We start from the raw sequence: 19978 nt of genomic DNA, 5'->3' as shown, positions 1-19978 counted from the left end.
TAAGTTATTTCATTTCCACAATAGGTAAAGTAACAGTGAAGGTATTTGTGTACAGCTTGGGTATGTTTTGAAATACACAGAGATCTGGAACAAAGAAATATTTTGCCAAATATGCCAAAGTGCTATTGGTAAAGAACAGTTTCAGGCTTTTACAGTGATAAGATGCTTTTGAATCGAGCTTTCTTATAGTCAATTTCTGTGTGTGGAATCTCCCATACTGCTATATGTAGCACTAGGAAGCATTTGTTTTTTCTGTAGAGGGCAAAATAGGTAGATCTGGGATTTCTTTCATTAGAAGGAAGATGCTGGTTAATTTATATTCATTTTTGTAGGTAGTTTTGTATGTAACTATTTAGTGTGAATTTTATGTGATTATTGCATATTATCTTCAACAGATAAGGACAGGTTTTTTTTTTTTAGCTTTCTATGCATGATGTTCAAGTAGTAGTCTTAACACTAACGCAGGTTGAATGAATAGGTAGTGAATAAGGAAATCAGTATTTAAAATTAACTCCAGATTTTAGGTTACAGTTTCATTTTACATTTTCATTTTTGTCTCGGTCCACCAGTATACTTTATTTTAGTCTCCAGCTTAATTTCTTTTGATTATTAGACAGACGGATTATTAACAGATTGTCTTCAAATGAAAGTAAAGCAAAGCTTTAAAATAATTGCATTTAATTTTTCTGATGATTCCTCCTGGGAAAATCTTCGTGGCCAGCTTCTGGCTGTTGTTGATGTGGCAAAGTATAATACTGTCTGAATAATGATGGTTCAATAAGTTTTGGTTCTAAAAATACCTTATGTTCAAAGTACCTACTGTAAAGGTACATGTTGAATGATATGTAAGTGTTGTGCATAAGTTAGATACCTATTGCAGCGTTAGAACAACCGATTTACATACTTAGTGTATGGAATATTTTGTTGTTCTCTTCATTAACATTTTTATTTCTAATAATAAGGAAAGTATACTGCAAACAGAAAGACCTTTTGGGTTAGGTTGCCTTAATCTGATATCAACAATATTGTTATTTTCTGTATGTGTAAACCAGAAAATTCCTATTAATTAGCAGAACGTGTTTCACTTACGAAGACAAAGTCTCTTAAATGAGCCTCTTGACTTCTGTCTCCAATTATTCCCGTGCCATAGTCTATTATTTCCAGGAGAGGGCAGCATTTTCCTACATCAGGTACATGAAGGGACATGCCCTGCTTAGACTGTCAATGTTTCTTGTAATTACTCCCAGTATATTTGTTGCTTGCTTATGAATTAACTTGCATTTATGGAACTAAATCATTCCAATCATTTAATTACACCTGAGGAGCTGAACTATAATTGCTTGCTTCCAACTAGGATCTGATATGGCTTGAGCAGTATTAATTTGGTGTTTACTTTTCTGAGTGCTAAAAGCATTAAAATGATTGTGCAATGGGATTACATTTTACTAATTGCTGGCATTCATTAGCTGGGTAAATGGTAAGGAAGAATGACTGTATATTGTGGAGGGATAAAATTATGGTTTTAAATAGTATATTACTAGGCACATTAAGGCCCTAAGACATGTTTTAAAATACTCCAGAGGTTATTAAATACCGTATTTTCTTCATGTCTTGCTATATGAATATCTTATTAAAATACTGCAATTATTATGAACCTTTTTGTGCAATATGTAGGGAAATGGCTTCATTGACAGAAACCTATTTCTTGATATTAATAACCTTCTATATTTTCAGCTAATCCAAAAGTAAATGAGGAACTTAGGAAAAGATTGCCAACTCCAAATCAACATGGTTACACAGAATTGAAAAAGAAGTGTACAGCTTCATTTGAGGGACTCTTGTAAGGAACTCAGTGTTCTGCGATATGAGGCGAAGTTGTTATTTTTTGTTAAGACCTAAGCGCATCAAATTATACACAATTTTTTTTCTCATGCACATTTATAGTTAACAACAAATATGAGCTAAATATGTATTTCTTGAATGTTTACTGTAAATGTTAGTGTTGAATCTTAAGTGTTTGCACAATTATTTTACTTTTCTATAATCTCAGATAAAAATGAAAACATCTGCCTTTTTGGTGGTGTATAGGAAAAGAATGTCTTCTGCTGCTTTATTAATTAGAACATATGTCTTGGTATAATATGCTTGAATTTTAAAATGTATACTTAATTTTTTTTTTCAACCTCTTACATTTATCAGCACAATGACAACTCTGGGTATTTTCATGATCCAGCCACTGCCTCTTCAAGGCATATGTTGTATCTTTTTAATAAACGTAGAAAAAATATAGCAGGGAAAACATACAACATAAGCACAACTACATACTTAAAGATGAAAAATTGTCCCTTGTACAATACATTTTACAAGAAGTGCTTGAATAAATAATAAAATATCTGGTAAGCTTACTATATTAGCAAGATTACTAATTTATTTACATTTCCTTGAGATATAGAACATAGTTGACTTTTTAACATATAAGAGAGCATATATTTTAACACTCAAAATGTTACCTGATAAGCATAACATTTTCCTGTAGGTCTTATTTTTGAGTATTGAGGGTTGTTTCTTGAAGACCTTTGATTAGATGAAATACTGCAACTGTGTAATTAACTGTGTAGCCTGAAGCAATATCTATGCAAATATTAGGATGGATTATTTAGCTGTTTAGAAAAACCTGCAAATTCAGAGTTGGAGTGGTCATGGGCCACTTTACCTGTATTTTATCCAGGAAATTAAAGCAGGAGAAAGAATGTTGTCAAGTGAAGCACATACCACCATCTGTAATAATTACCAAAGTAAGCAGTCTCAATGCCTCTAGCGGGACCACTCAGTATGATTTGGGCTGTGCTCAGTAGCATGTATTTCCAAAACCAGACTCTAGAAGAAGACAACAAACTAATAAATTTTTCAACGAAGGTGTTACATGCATCAGAAAGCTGAATCAAACCATTATAAAAATTAGATGTGTGAAGAAAAAATATTTTACTAAGAAATATAATTTATGACTGACTGTTAAAGTACACAGAGCTATTGTCCTGTTATAAATATTTTTAAATCATTTGTCTTGTAAATTTTCTGTCAAATGAAGGCAAAGTATAGGTGTTTTATAATATACTGTTTCAAGTTTATTTATCTAGAGTTTGCTTTATTTTAGCTCTGAAATAGTCAAGCAAAAACTGGACTCAGTGCCAGATCAAACAAGTTCAGAAGAACAAATGGAGAACTGGTCAAAAGGTAAGGACTTTTAAGATATTAATAAGGAACCTCAGGTGTTGTACCAGTGCTAAGCGGTGACTGGAATGTATTTGTTCTTACCGATATATGACTGACTTTGGAATAAAAGAAAAAAAAAAAAACAATCCACAACCACACACTGCCTCTTGAAAGTATTTTGGGTAACAGGAGCACAGCTACAGGAATATAAATAATCAGCTTTATTTTTATTTTCTGCGTTACTGAAAAAGTTCTTGTATAACTTTGAGAAGTCTTATTTAAATTCTTAGTCTCTACATTGCACTTTACTTTTCAACCTCTATTCCTTAATGGGTTAACAACAAATCTGAAGTCTGTCTTAAAATAACTTTCTTGGCTAATTACGCCTGGCTAGAGTATGATTAAGCCATCTACTAATATTAATGAGTTTCTCATTACTACCTCAACTGAATATAGACAGTAAGGTAGCTTGGCGTAGAGGGGGCCTTGGTTAATTCGGAACTTCCATGGTTCTTGGAGTTTTCATCTCCAGCAGGATGGAAGGATCTTTTTGTGTTTGAATGACCAAAATTTTGCTCTCAGATACATTCTTCTATGTTTCATGGCAGAAACTAAAAAAGAAACAAAAAGAAAAGAAAAGGAAAAAAAGCAGCACAGAGTTTGAGAGCACATTGTGACTGACTGACTTTACAAAAGAGAATTGTCAGAAAGTGGTTTGTGACTAGATAATAAAGTGTAGATTGAAGAAAGGGAAAGACACAGGAAGCAGACCTTCAGTACATCATAAAAGGGTGGACTTTTTCCAGTGGCTGTGTATAGGTTAAAAAAAAAAATTGAATAGGTGTGTCAACATCAAAGATGCCTCCTATATCAGAGCCTTATAGCATCTTGTGTATTTCCTTTTTTTGAATTTTATACTATGTATTCTTTCTCAAAAGATGATAAATGTCAAGTTTCTCATGAAGAGTCTATTGTTTAGAAGAAAGAAAAAATACTCTGCCTTGGAGATGATGCATTTCTTTTACATATGTAAAGGAATTTTTATCTATATTATGTAATATAAACTACTTGTAGACCCCTTTTAATTCTGGGAATTTTGAGCTACTGAGTGAAGTTAAAAATGTTTTTGAATCATATACTCTGAAAACAAAAATAGTCATGGTGGAGTAACTTAGTGGAGAATTGTATTCTGACAACTTATACTTTAAATGTGCAATGGCTTAATCAGATTTACTATTTTTAGACCTTTAGGGGTCAGCATATCCTAAGAATGGTTCAAAAGGTTAACTTTTCCAAAGTAGGCAAGTGAATACCATAAACTGATTCTCTTGAAATATTTTCTGTCTAATTGCAAGAAATGGTGTTCTGCTGCTGCTCACAAATACTTTAAAAACTGGGTAGTTACTGAGTTTCATGTGTATTATTTCTCTCATGCATTAAGTTAATATTTTGTGCTGTTTGGAAAGCTATTTCTTCCAAGCTAACACTTACATATTTGTGTATCCAATAGAAGTTGTTATACAGACAAAAGTGAAATTGATACACTTTGTTTAGATTAGTCATTAATAAGTCACATAATTCTTTATGCTTTTACTCCTAGGGAAGTTTAAAAAAGGGATTATGGATAAATCTTATGTCATCATACTGGTTTGGATGAGGAATTTTTTTTTTCCTTAGTATTTTATTTGGGTATTAACAATTAAATTACGTTTTCTTATCATAAAGAAAATAGATAAATTACAGTAACATAATGTTCAATGTGTACCCTTGGTAGACATTCTGGTACATTTTCTCATTGAACTACTAAATCAAAGCAACTTTAATCTTCTCTTTAAATGCCTGTGTTGAAGTGTGTACCATTTTGTGTTCCGCTTGCTTTGTCATCTGTGGTATCTTTCTTTTTTGCGGCTGGTACTGTACTGTATCTAGTTGTTCCTTGCTTGTAACTTGGAAGTTTAAAAGGTATTTTTAGAATAACCCTATAATGATTTATTAAAATTTTTTTTTATAACATACTGAAATGTTGGAGGTTAAATTATTTGTCAAAAAATAAGGATGGTAAAGTACATCTGAGATGAAATTCAGCTGACTAGATGAAAATCCAGTCAAGCAATGAGAATTTTAAAAAAACAGCAAAAATGTTAGGTACAGAGAAGTGGTAGGTTTATGGCGGTTATGTGGGATAATACATAACCTGTCAAAAGATGTTATAAAAGAAAATATTTGAAAGAAAGGTAGTGTTTAAGCAGAGTATATCTGAAGTGTTTGATAGTTGAGATTTTCTTTTTAACTTTGTTTGGAATATAATATGCCTGTCTCAATGGAATACATTTGTCTGTCTCTGTTCTGGTATATTAGGAAGAGTTAAGAACAGTCTGTGTGCAAGGCTTATTATTTTAGGTTTGTATCTAATTTAAATGTACTGTTTATCTCCACAGCACTTAGTTTTTAATAGGAGGATAGTGACTTTTCATTTTTCCATAAGAATACTTGAGAGAACGTATCAGGAGCATTGGCAGCAGGCCAGTGAAGACTGTGTAATTTCCAAATGAATAATATTCAGGATCCAAGCTAGAAAGCCTAGGATGGTAGTCCATTATAAAAATAAACTTATATTGGCAAATAGGTGCATATCTTTGCATTGCAGTGGCGTGGGCAAGGAGGAGAGCACACTGCACCTGGGTGGAGTTGTTACTTTAGCAGGGTTTACATGCATGACAAAAAGTGCACAAACATTAAACTGTGAAAACACGAGACGGAACCTGAAATTGGGTGCTTTTTCATACTTACATATACATTCAGGACTCGATATGTCTATTTTCCAAAAGAGTTAGCAGGATAGGAAAGTGGTGAGTGTGCAAATACTGGAGTTAAATTTGTGTCTCATTTGATTCATAACATGTACTGTGTTTGAATGGGTGCAGCTATGTTTGTTCTGTATTATATAGTCTTACACTATTGTAATGTTTTTGCTTGTGTCATATTTCTGAGCATCTATGATTTTTAAGGACAAGGTAGAAATTAGGTGAAGTCTTAGAATATCAAGTACTGTTTGGTCTGTTTTGACAACAAAATTGTAATTTTGCTGACTCCAAAATACATTGTAGAATTATTAGTTTGAATTTCCTAAAACAATGTAATAGATTGATTATTTTTAATGGCAAAGTGGTTTGCTTCCTTAAAAGGTGATTATTGTATTTTTCAAGCATAGAAATAAATCTATTTCTAAACCACTACTTAAAGCACGTACTGAAATGAAGTCAATGAACCAGTTTCACAGGTAAGAATTTTATGTCAACTCTTAGTTATGATCCATATAGATACTTTCACTGTAACTTGTTATCCTTCAAAAGAATGTTTGTGCGGCTTGTAAAAATACTTTAAAATTGCATGCCTGGAAACTAGTTCAGGGGACACTCTAGCTTTAAAGAGGTGTGATAATGTAGATTGGAACAGAACTGCAGAATCAGCTTGTGCGGGGAAATTTGAAAAGTAAGTGTTTTATCTGGTGGTGAGCTGTTGTTTTCCAGTCTTGCTCCCTTCAGGAAAAATAAAAGAGGAAAACAGATATGCAAATCTAATGAGCAAGTTATGTATATACAGCTGCTCAGACACATGTGCACGTGATAAGATTACACGTAGACAATTGTCTTAATTGCATTGTGTGTTTGTGCATGCATTCGTCTTGCATGAATGCATGGTGCTTACTGTTAAGAATCTGGCCATAGCTTTCCTTGTATTGTCATGGTCATGATGTGTATGTGCCAGTGTATTGCTTACAAAAATATTTTTTAGTTCTTTTGCTGTGTAGTGAATAATATTCAGGAAATAAAACCTCTCTAGAAATATTTTTGCATTTATTTACTCCCATTTATAAATTCCATTAATTGTCAGCCATCCCTTTTGCATTCATGGTAATTGAGGCAATGTACAGTCATATGCGTAGGTTAAGTAAAATGAATCATCTTTTTTTGCTAACTTCCTAGAAGTGAAACTCCTGTTCCTCACCATGTATTTGTAGACTATCTTATTAGAAGTATATGTTTTTCTAGTTATGTAATGATTTTTATGTACTTTTTTGTGGGTTTGGTTTTGTATTAGTAATTACAAGGAGTTTTTGTCTGGAATTACTGTTTCGTGACTTTAACACACACAGACACACACACATGTAAAGAAAGCTTTGAGAGTAGTGTGGTGTTGTAGAGATTTTTCATCTGATGCTCTAGTTGGGTCAAAAAGCAACTAATTGTAAAGGTGCTGCTTCCCCTTTACCCATTACAGCTGTAAACACTCTAAAGTAAATCTGAAGCCCTTCTTCCGAGGCTCTAGTAGAGGCAGAATAAACCATACTTGTCATATTGAATTCTTTTACATGCCTTAATAGGAGATACTGTGGGACTGTTCTTCCTCTCCTTCCCTCTTTTAGCAATGAGGAATGGTGTTTACCTGGTAAAGAAAGAAGACGTGGATATTGCATGGGTGTGTATGCAGAAGAATCTACGTGATATGCAGAGGCAGAGTCCTCTACACGCATGTAGCTCAATTGATTAGTGTCTTCCATGTATGCTGTGCTTTCAGCATCGAACTCACTCTGTGCTAGCTGTCAGAGATCCTCTTGCAAAGTGGCAAGCGTGGTTGTAGGTTTCTCTGCACAGTATAGGAGAGATAGAGAGGATGATCTCTTGCATGAGTCAAACATGGGAAGAGTAGCTAGTAACTGTTGAGCAACACTAAGTATGGAAGATGAAGAAAACATCTTGCATGGAAAAAGAGGGAGTAGTGTGCAATGACTTAGAAGATAAAAAGGAGCTAATGATAACCGAAAAATCATCAAATACTGTCTGGTCTTTCCTGTAAATATAATCACCCTTTCATGTGTATAAATTCGCATGTCTCCTTTTTTCATCCCATTTCTTCCCTTGTACATTTTGAATGGTTAAATACAGTGCATTTCTGGCCAGGCTGGATGCAGAAAGACCTCCTCATCAGAAGCACAATCAAGTATCCAATATCTGCCTGACTCATTGGAGTGTTGTGAATATGATTTTGTTAGACCCTTTACAGTACGCTGAAAATGTGTAGTGCCTTATCTGCACTGAGTATTGCAAGCACTAAAGATGGGGACAATGCACACCTTGAAGTATTGCACTTTGAATTGCTTAAGTGTTTTACATAGGAGCACAGCTAACTTCAGAATGTCTTGAAATGTGCTTCAGGGAGAGCAGCACTTATTACCACAGTAATTTTTATGTAGTGCTTTGGAAGGAGCTTTAGAAGACCTAGCACAAGTGCAAGAGGAATTTGGTTATTTTCTTCTTTAGAAACCTTCATTGCTTCTATTTTAATAACAACTAGAATGAAGCTTAAGTTCAGAGCAAAGACATAACAAAAAAAAATTATTAAAAAAAGGTTCTCTAGGGGCTGCATTGGAGACTCTTATCTGAGAGTTCACCTGCATCTTTAGTAGACCATTTACTCGGAGTAAAGGGTGCATGGGCAAGGTGTCTTGCTGGCACTTCATGCAGAGTGATCTTTCATGTCGAACACTTAAAACGACAATATTTTTCTTCACTTCTGAAGCTGTAGTTTTCTGGGATTTTGTTTAGAACCCCAATTCAGCAAAGCCTTAGTTGTTTGTTTGCGGTAGGGGAGGTTGAGTACATTTGGATAAGAGAATTTTCACTATAATTAATGAGCATCGGGAAACATGACCCTGCCTAGATAAAAGGGAGTTCTGGATCATTAAGATTTAGATAATGGAAGGGGTTATACGTGAAAAGCAATTGTCTGGTATGACAATAGCAAAAGAAAAATGGGATGGGAGGGTTTACTTTGTTTTTAGCTGGTTTAGAAAACATAAACACAGCATGCTTAGTAAAACTCTAGCAGACACTATGTTTGGAAATTATGTAATAACTCCGTATAGGCTGTAATGATATCCTGAAACCCTGTATTTAAACTAACCTGAATTACAATGAGAGATAAACAGAATATTTACCCATCCCTTATGAGCTGCTGCTGATATGTAAATTTATTCTTCTACTTTGCACAAATATACTTTTGAGCTACTGCTTAAACACTTCAAGGTCCTTAGCCAAACAGTTTTAATGATGCCTCCAATATTATGAAAGTGTGACATTTGATGAATGCCTTGTATAGTTGTGATATCGGGGAAAGTGTAAACAAAAAACGCACATCAAGTCATCGTGCAACACCTAGATAATTTATAATTTTACTGTTTATATCCATCTTGACATTTTTTATCTGCCAAAGGCAGGTTTCATTTGGAATCTTAATCTGAGATTTATTTGGTGGATCTGGAAATCATAGCTAGAGTTCCCACAGGAAATGGTCCATCTACCAACAGATTAAATGGCAGTCCTGCAGTTGTTAAGGGAGCTCTGCATTTAACACACATGCATACTCATTCAGTCAGCACTGTGAAGAAAAATTAAAGTAGTAACCCAGGTTTAGGAACAATGTAGCTAAAAAGTCCCATATTTGCTGAATGACAAAGGGTTATATAGCAGCATTTCATTTTATTATTCGTGCTTGAATTTCTTGTTTGCTTTGTTGAGTCTGCTGACGAATACTAATAAATGCCTGCAACAATCCAGACGAGAGATGCCTGGCAACAAAGCTATGCGGTGGACCTCCCTGATCTTCTCCAGTTCACAACCTGACCTTTTGAAAAATTGGCTGGGCTAAGCTGCAGAATTTGGGTGTAATGGTTATTGTTAACTCCAGCTTTAGGATTTATTAATTTGTGTGATCAAGACTTACCTATACTTCAAAGTTTCAAAAGACCAAACACAATCATCCATCCATTAGAACTAACATTGTGTTTCAGTGAATCCCACTTAGTATCTGCCTAGAGATTCTGCTGTTTTGATGCATTCGGAATATAAGAATGCTTTTTCAAGTGTGAGACCAATCCAACGAAAACCTGGTGTCTTCTCAGAGACTAATATTTTAAAATAACAATATGTTAATGAATTGCAAACGGAGAGTGGAATGCCAAAGGAAATGTCTGATATTTACACATTAATAAATGCATCACGATTAACTGCAGTGAATACCAAAATAATGATTGGCTGCATATTTTAAAGACTTAGAAGCGTTTTTGTATTGTAAATATTCACCAGTTTGTACACAATTGCTGTTTAGATGCAAAATAGGAGGGCAATAGACTTAGTGAGAGAGACAGGCGAGGGAAACATCATTACTAAAATAATCAGAATTGGAGAATTGTAAAAAAAATTGCCTTTGCCAGAATAACTCCAACTGTTCTTAATCTCCTTCTCAATTTATTTCTTTATGAAGGGTGTTGCCAGGGTTCCACACAAGTACAGGTGAATAAAGAAGCATTCAAAGTAACACAGATGTCCCCCCTCTTAAATTGCTAACACAGAATGAATTCACTGTTCTCTTTAGATTCCTTTAAGGAATAAAAAAATGAACCATTAAACTCCTGAGTTTTGTCTGTATTTTAGCAGACAAAATATTTTGAAGCCTCTTTTGTGTGTGTGTGTATGTGTCATGGGATATAGAGCAAACTAAGACATTAATGCAAAATCAACTTAGGTTATTCTTACTTCATTTGCAGAGAACTTTCTCAATAAAATCCCAATAAGAATATGTTGTTCTCTTTGATCATGTTTTTGGGCAATTTAAATGCCTATCTGTAGCCAGAAATCGAGCATTTGAATTGTATTGTTCTGTTAACCTTTTAATTAGGTTCTGTTAACCTAATTAAAAGCAGTTTTAATTGTTTGGAAGTTTTCTGTATTAAACTTTTTATTTTTACATTGACTATCGTTATTTCATTTCTTCTGCCTACTATTGAAATTACAGGAAGTTTGTATGTACTGTACACTGCATGTCTGTCTTCTAATATAGAAATACTATAGTCTCTCATGTGAATGAAAATTATCATCATAAAGGAGTGTGGAAGGATACCAATCTAGTTATTTGAAATTTCTCTTATTTTTTTGATTGTGTAAGTGTTACTTTATCATTCATAAGTAAAAATGGTATTTTTTTTTCTTGAAGTCCAATTGAAATGAGTTGCTAAAGACTGTCTGGCAGAAGAGAGAAGAATTTGAGATCTCTGAGGAGGAAACAGGAGCAGGAAGGGCTGCCAGTGAGGTAGCACAGGCTCCAAGATACAGCATGGATACAGCGCCTTGAACTTCTGCAGTTTTACTTCTGCCATAGCTTGCTCAATCCGGCTACTTCATTACTGTGTGCCTCAATCTTGATGGCTTTAAAATGACTATCACAGTGCTTATGCATCCTTTGTAAAATATTCGTGAGAGTTTCCAGAAAATGTTGTTTTCAAGGCTTATTTCAGTGAACCTCTGTCATTTGTGTCTTAAAATAAGAGCAGATATCCTATCTCAGTGTAAAATCCGGGACCTTTCTATGTAAGAGTTACTTAAAAGTAAGTTGATAGTCCTCATTCTTCTGAGTTGACCCATGGTGCTCTCAGCAGGGCCCACAGTTATGTATCATTGGGGCGCTGAGCATACAATGCATCTACGTGGTGATTTCCTCTTCGTTGCTGCCAAGGGCTTGGCTGGATATATACGGCATTTTGGCTGGGCAGAGCACTGAGAAATAAAAGGAATTAGCTTTGTATTACAAAACTACTCTGAGCTCAACCTTCACTTGTTATCAGGTTCCTGTGACTGCCATTCTGCCGTGCTACAGAAGTGATTTAGTGAGATCTGAGAGTCCTACTGAATAATCATCTTAAAGTTTGCTCAGTTTTCTTTAAAAGTTAGAAAAAGTGTGTCATGAAGGGACAACCGTTTGCTGCTGCTTGCAGGTTATTGGTTCTCAATATACTACACTGCACTGAAGGGGCCTAAATAATTGCTAACGTAAGTAATCTGTAGTAAGTCCAAAGATGAGTAAAGCTTCACTTTTTCTTGTTTGTTTGTTTTGGAGAAAAGGTATATTGACCTTGTACATTTTGTACTGAGCTTTTATAATTGTTTTCCAGAAACAGGAATTACTTTCTTCTTGAAAATTAAGTACATCATCTTTTCTTGGGACTAACTCTGAAAACTTGTTTGCAGATTGTGGGAAAGATAAAATAGTGAGGAAGAAGTAGAAAATAATGAACATCCTTTGAGATATGCATGTAAATCATGTATATCGCATCTGTGTCAACTCAAATACGAATGAAAAAGGAAATAACAAGCATTCTGAAAATGCATAAAACCTAAACCAGCTCTTTTCTTTCCACTTATGCCAGGCAATAGGATCAGATTTCTTCCACCAGCCTCATTTTCTTTCTTTGCATATTTATGCCTATAAAATCCTTTAATTTTGGTTTCCCATTCATTTTCAGGATTTATACCTTTTAATCATTCAGTAAGGGGTGAACTGTTGAGCAATCTGAGTCTTTCACAGTCATTCTGTTTGGTAGAAGTTCCAATAGTTATACAGCTGAGTGAATGAATGTTTGTCTTTGACAAAAAGGCTGACTCATCATTTTCAGCTCATGAAGGAGTATTCGGCCATAGTACTAATTTCATTTGCATAGCTTGAAAAGTTAGTGGCTATCAGGTTCAAGTTTTCCGTTAAACTTAAATATTTAATTTTTATTTATTGATTATATATATCTAAGAATTCAAGTCCAGTGGCATTAGATGTTATGAATTTAAGACAATTCCATAATCCACTTTTCACATAAAGCTATTAGAAATTGCTTTTTATTAATGCAGCAACTGTCTTGTCCTAACAGCTTGTTAGAATGCTTGCAGGTGTGTGTGTGTTATCATACACACATGCCCAAAAATTATCTTTTCAGAAATGTTTGTAATATTATTAATGTACAAAAAATCTAGATAACTTGAAAGTCAATAATAAAGAATAGCAATTAGTCTAGTGAAAATAAAAAGAAGGTGAAGTTCTGGAGTACTGCTCTTACACACTTGCCAGTTATTGCAGCAAGTTGAGGTAGATGTGTGGTCTGCAGGTAGAGGCAAGAGCAAGCATTTTTAAACTGTAGTAAGTGTGTCTTTTTATTGCAGTGGGAATAGGTTAGCTTGGTATAAGGGTGGGGTGGTTCTTTGCTTTGATAGTTTTGTTGGATAGTGAATATTCCCTCTTGGTGTTTGAAATTCAAAGTTTTTGGTATTGTACAAATGCAAAAAATCCCCCACAGAAATTGAAGCTGCGTTGTTGTTTAGACTGAGAAAAAAAAATACATGATTAACAGTAAATTAGAGTTTGTCAGTCAGTGAATTTTTGGGGCCTTCTAGTAACTGAGGTTGCAGTTAGTTCCTCAAATGTAGCACGATGTTTTGTTCTGCATTTTTTTCAAATGTTTTTAATCCGACAGTCTCACATAGGAAGAGTAAGTTACTGCGTTTGCAGTCAGCTTTGCATATGCTCCCAGAGCGTGCATGGCTCATTCTCGTCCTTCCTGGTTTTGCTCTTTATCCTATTCTGCCTCTTACTGCCATCCCTCTAGGGGTTCATTCATGCAGTCTTTTGCAGGCAGATGAGGACATGCTTTGTCTGTGCTACAGACCAGCTTAAAACAAATACTAGGAAGCTATAGGTAGCAAGCGGTAAGTACTATTACACTTGAAGCTGGTTTGGAGCACCAAAAGGGCTTCCAAGGTCCTCATAGATCTGTAGCCAGCCGTGTATTTTGCAGTGCTGTGTGCATGTTCCATGGGTTTTTGTTTGGTTTTCCTTTATTGTTATTCCTCAGAGATCCCCTGCAAACCTCTGAGCTGATCAGTGTGGTTTGGCATGTGGGGTGCTGAAAGACTGCAAACGGGGAAGGAAATGCTTACCCAGCTTCTGCTGGATGATGGGACTGCTGAATATGCTGAGTGGTGCACAAGGGAAGCTACTGCCTCTTTAGCCTTCCAGGTGAATCTGCACCTTCTGTGCACTTACATCTTCAACACTTCTTTCCATATTATCAGTGTCGGTACAGGATTCTCTAATGCTGTGCTTTCCCTCATCTCTGTGCCAATCACCCACTTCTAAGAAGCTATGAGAAATAGAGGCTGCCTGTAAAATGTGTTAGGTTCAATGTTTTTACTTGACTTTTTAACCACTCCCAGCTTAACAACATTGAATTCTGTTCTGCCTTTACTATTTCAAGCCATGACAGCATTATCTTCCCCTTACGTCCCTCACAATCAATTCCCATCTTTGATTCTAGTGTCTTTATATTCCTTCTTCCTAACATTTGCCTTCCTTTCCCTCAATGTGAATGAGCTATTCATTCAAGATAAATACATACAGATGATCAGCTGTTCAGCTTCTCCCTATAGTGAAATATTAATCTGGGCTACTGAACTTGTTCTATTTTATATGGAAAATAAGTTGTTTAGTATACTCAAGAGCCAGAATCAATGGTGGTGATACCACTTAATGAAAACTACAGCATTTTTTCCAAAGCTTGCAAGGCTGTTTTACCCTTTCTCTGATGTTCCTTGTGCAGCCTGATTATTGCAAATGCTACTTACTCCCCAGTGTGTCTCTGCAGCATTGGTAATTAGCGCACAATATAATTTGCAGGAGGCATGAGGAAAAGCACTGAAGTGCATTGATTAATATTGCTACTTAGTTTAACAGCAAGACAAGAAGCTACCATGTACCAAGGCCTAAATTATGTGGGGTGGGGGTTATGGCCTATATGGAGAATAAAGTGCTTTTAAAAATATAAAAATCGCTATGCCTGTTGATCTGACAGTGTTCAAAATGTCTTCCCCAAAGCATTCTACTGACCGATTTAGCATGTTGACCAAAAAAATGCATTACGGTTTTATTAAACAAGTGAAAACCTCTATCCTTAATGCCCGTGGGCAGAGTGCTTCCAATTCTGAGTGGAGGAGGCTGCCACCATCTTCTCTCTTACAAAGCCGGGGGGGGGGGGGGGGGGGGGGGAACAGATCCCCTGTATTTCACCTGGTGTTTCCAGGAATGCCACTTACAGGCTTGCTGTGATGCTGCTTAGTCTTACCCATGTGCTTGAGGGAATTGAATTTGGATGAAGAGTTATGCTGCAAATGTAGGTTGCTTAAAGAAGCAGCATTAGCATTAATAAATGCCAACACAGGTCTAGTTCCATTCTAAATTCTTTTTTTTCCAGCTGCTGTAACTTACAGTTGAAGGCATAAAAATCCGTATCTTGACATGGCCTAAGGATTTAGCCTGAAGTTCAGCTGCTGATGCAGATGTTTACCTCATCATGCAGACATGTTAACTTCATTCTGTTTATTTAAAAAAAAAAAAAAAAAAAAAAAAAAAAATCTATCTGCTGACTTAACCTGTCATCCAGAGAGCTTTGCTGCTTGTTGGGGGGTCATATTCAGGATGTTATAGGGAGGCTGCTGAGGCTTTTCTGACCCTCTGTTACCACCTGCTGCTCTTCCACATAGGCACCAGTGATACTGTTGGAGTGACCTGGGAAGTATTACGTGTGACTATATGGCTCTGAGGGTGATGGTCAAGGGTGTGGGGACCCAGGTGGTGTTATCCTTGATCCTGCCAGTAAGAGGGAAGGGCATGGAGGAGAATTGGGCAAAGTAGATGAGGCCTTCTTCAGACAACTGGAAGTAGCCTCATGGTCACAGGTCCTGGTCGTCATAGGGGACTACAATGATGCTAAGAATCTGCTGGAAGGACAACAGTAGGGCACAAGTGATCTAGGAGATTTCTGGAGTCCATTGATGACAACTTCCTGACACAAATGATTGAGGTGCCAACAAGGAGAGGTGCTCTGCTGGACCTGATACTTACAATCGAGGGAGAACTGGTTGTGGATGTCGAAGTTGGGGGCAGCCTTAGCTGCAGTTACCACGAGGTGGAGTTCAGGATCCTGAGAGGAGGGAGCAGGACAAAAAGCAGGACCTCAGCTGTGGACTTCAGGAGAATAGACTTTGGCCTCCTCAGAGATCTGCTTGGAAGAATCCCGTGGGATACAGTACTGGAGAGAAGAGGGATCCAAGAGAGCTGGTTGATATTCAAGGATCATCTTGTCAAAGCTCAAAAATGGTCTATCCTGACAAGCAGGAAGTGAAGCATGGATCAAGCAGGATGTTGTTTTACTTGACTTTGGTAAGGCTTTGGACTCTGTGTCCCATAACATCCCAATAGAGAAGCAAAGTATGGGTTAAATAAGTAAACAGTGAGATCAACTGAAAACTGGCTGAATGTCTGTGCCTAGAGGGTGGTGATCAGTTGCACAAAGTCCAGTAGAAGGCAAGTCACTAGTGGTGTACTCCCAGAGTCAAAAATGGATCCAATCCTGTTCAATGGCTTCATTAATGATCTGGATGGTGGAGCAGAATATACCCTCAGCAAGTTTGCTGATGATACAAAACTGTGAGGAGTAGCTGATACACCAGAAGGTTATGCTGCCATTCAGAGGGACCTCGACAGGCTGGAGAATTGGGCAGAGAGGAACCTCATGAAGTTCAGCAAGGGGAAATGTGAAGCCCTGCACCTGGGCAGGAATAATCCCATGTAACTGTACATGCTGTGTGCCAACTGGCTAGAAAGCAGCCCTGCAGAAAGGGATTGGGATCCTAGTGGACAGCAAGTTGAGCATAAGCCAGCAATATACCCTCATGGCGAGGATGGCCAACAGCATCCTGAGCTGCATTAGGAGGAACATTGCCAGCAGATGGAGGGAGGTGATCCATCCAGAGTGTCAAGTCCAGTTCTGAGCTCCCTAGTACAAGAAAGAGATGGACTTCCTGGAGCGAGTCCAGCAAAGAGCCACAAAGGGACTGGAGCATCTTATGTATGAGGAGATGCTGAGAGCCGAGACTGAGCCTTGAGAAGCGAAGACTTGGGGGAGTGGGTCTTATCAATATGAATAATACCTGATGGGAGGGAATGAAGAAGAAGAAGCCAGACTTTTTGGTAGTACCCATTGACAGGACAAGAGTCAATGAGCAGAACTTAAAACACATGAAATTCCGTCTGAATACAAGGAAACAATTTTTTACTATCAGGGTGATCAAACACTGGCACAGGGTGCCCAGAGAGGTTGTCAAGTCTGCTTGTGGACCTATTCAAAAGCCATCTGGACATAGTCCTGGGCAACCTGCTCTGGGTGACCCTGCTTGAGCAGAGGGGCTGGACTAGATGATCTCCAGTGGTCCCTTCCAACTGCAATGATTCTATGAACTCTCTTTAAAGTCCTGGTACTAAAAGCAGCAAATTCAAAAACCAGGAACTCTGAAAAAGAAGAAAAGTTTATTCAGTTGATTACTCTCATGCTAAAGGGGTAGAATCCCTTTTTTGATTTGTCCCAGTGTAACTGTGGTAGCTAATGTCATCTAATCTTTTCAGCATTCTGGAGTGAGAAGGGTTTTTTTCTCCAACTCTTTCATATAGTGTGGGCCAAAGGAGAGTGCAGTAATACTAAACAAGGAAGAAAGTTTCTTGGCAATACGGTCACTGGTTATTGCAACAGATATCTTGTGCTTGAATTCTTCCACAGAATGCAACACACTTCACCTGAGGCACTTCAAATATATATGGCTTATAGAAAATGTTGATGCCCTAGAGAAGAAGGGGAGGAAAAGTTGTTAGGGCAAGTGAAGCGTTGCATTTCCCCTTCAGTGTGTGAGAGCAGAATTTGCAAATACATATATATATATACACACACACAGATCACTGCATCTGAAATGGGAGAAGTGGACAGGATGATGTTTGATAGGCAGTTCTTCATAATATAAATCAAATGGGAAACACATCTCAGCCAAGTGTATGCCTACCTGTAAAAAGCTTTGCAAGTATTGAAGTTCAGACTAGGTTAGTTTTCAGATAGTACTGACTGGAGAGGATTCAGAATTTTGCCCTTATATGTTGCCACTCCTAAGTTGGGGCAGGTTCTTAGAGTGTATGTAGTGAATTGTTTAATGCCTATTTCTTTAGATATCCTTGTTACTTACTGGAGGAGCAAAAGGTTGAATCCAGTTTTAAAATGTAGCAGCACTTAAAAGGAGATCTCCGCTCAACAACCTGCAGGATTTCGAGCCAGTGAACAGCGTACTTTTGCTCAAAGAATCCAGGTGGCTGTGAGCTGTGTTCAGTTTCTGCATTAGCTGTGAAATGATCTGAGGAACACATTTCAATCACAGTACTGAAAGTAGTGTTAGGTTATACTTGTTAACGAATGTTTTATCAAGTTATGATCCCCACATGTTTATACTGCTCAGAAACAAAGATTCTGATGTACTGTTGACTGTTGTTCCTCTAGTACAAAAATCAGTGGTTATAGTTGAGAGGAATGGTAGAGTGGATTCAAGTGGATTTGTGCTGAAGTAGATAAGGAGAATATAGATGAGCAGCGGGTACAGTAACTTTTTCCTCAAGGTAGTAACACATAGCTTTGTATGGGAACTTGTTAAACTGACTCCAGCCAATCCACAAGTCATCTCTCTGTGCCCTCGGGATGTTTCCTGTGCCATTGGCTGTGTCTTTCCTTCTTCAAGGAAAGAGGAATCTATTGCAACAGATTTTCGAGAGAGTCTTCAGTATTTTTGACTTGGAATCTGTGCGTTTGTGTCTTACATACAGCATAACACCTTGATACTGATTGATGCATATTTTTGGGCTATTTGTAGATGATTGCAACTGTATAGATAGTTTCTGATTATTTTTGAGGAGGAAATAGTAATTTGGATCAAAGAATGTATACTGTGTAATTTATCCAAAATGTTTGGAAACGCTAACTTTATTAAAGAAGCAAAAGCTCCAGTGTTTGTTCTCTACTAATCTAAATGAAAGAATGAAGAACATATGCACTTTCTTCCATTTGCAGCTTTTTAGGCTTCTTCCTCCTCATTTTTTAATACAGTTCTATAATTAAAACTTACTTGTTCTTACTTTATGAAAGAACATTCATGGTATGTAGATCTTTCTTTCATTTAAATACCTCGATATCAGAAATATGTCCTAAAAATATCTAGTAGCCAAGCTTAAGGGAACTATCACACTCAACGTTTTAATCAGATAATTTTTCCCTTTGGCACAATTTGTGCTTTGCATTCTTCAAGTTCTTTAGTTGTATGAGCCTGTACCTTACACTCTCCAGGAGTGAATAATGGGGCCTTAAATTTGTTGTTGCTAATTACAGCTTGCTGATACTCCTTTTGTAGCCAAAATGGATTTGAAAAACCTGTCTACAGCATGAATTCATCATGTCTTACTAGGGTAGAGCTGATTTTTACAAAAGATAGGTAGACAATTTCCTAGGGTCAGCATTATTTTAAGCAGTCATTTAAGGGGAAGAGGGATTAGGAAATGGGGATGAATTTTTCAAGTTTCCACGAGAAAAATCCAGTAAATAGGTTGTAACTCCTACGTCTGTGCTCTAGGTAACACAGCTTTCGTTCCTTAGTGGGATGAGGAAGATGCGAATCTGAAACTAGAGTACTTTCTCTTTTCTGCTACAAATAAGAATATAGCAAGGCATTTTCGAATGAGAAATCTCAAGTTTGTTCTTCTTTCTTCAAATGAAAAAAAAAATGTGTTTGCTTCTATTTCCAATTAGATACACACATTCTGGAACAGAAAAAAGAAGACTTTTGTGTTGAGTTTCAGTTTCATCAGAATTCTCAAAAAAACCCAGAATTTTTCATCCAGGCAGAAACTGAAGCACTGAAACTTTCAGATTTGTCAGTAACCAGTCAAAGAAGAGGAGCCCCAAATTATTGTAATTCCAGTCCTGAAGAATCAAGGTAAAACCAAATATCCCTATATACAGTTTTTC

The 19978-nt window shown here is 36.7% G+C and overlaps 1 protein-coding gene across 1 annotated transcript in view; it reads left to right on the top strand.

Moving 5' to 3' along the window:
* Positions 1-19978, top strand: part of MIPOL1 (mirror-image polydactyly 1) — a 197508-nt gene that overhangs the window by 27053 nt on the left and 150477 nt on the right. Inside the window, exons 2-3 of the mRNA XM_075151627.1 lie at positions 3155-3234; positions 19760-19946. Coding sequence (XP_075007728.1) covers positions 3216-3234; positions 19760-19946 — 206 coding nt within the window. The 5' untranslated portion in view covers positions 3155-3215. The remainder of the gene's footprint in view (positions 1-3154; positions 3235-19759; positions 19947-19978) is intronic.

This window comes from Calonectris borealis, chromosome 5 (genome assembly GCF_964195595.1).
Source record: "Calonectris borealis chromosome 5, bCalBor7.hap1.2, whole genome shotgun sequence".
In the NCBI taxonomy this organism is placed as follows: domain Eukaryota; kingdom Metazoa; phylum Chordata; class Aves; order Procellariiformes; family Procellariidae; genus Calonectris; species Calonectris borealis.
This window is presented reverse-complemented; position numbering and strand designations above follow the sequence as displayed.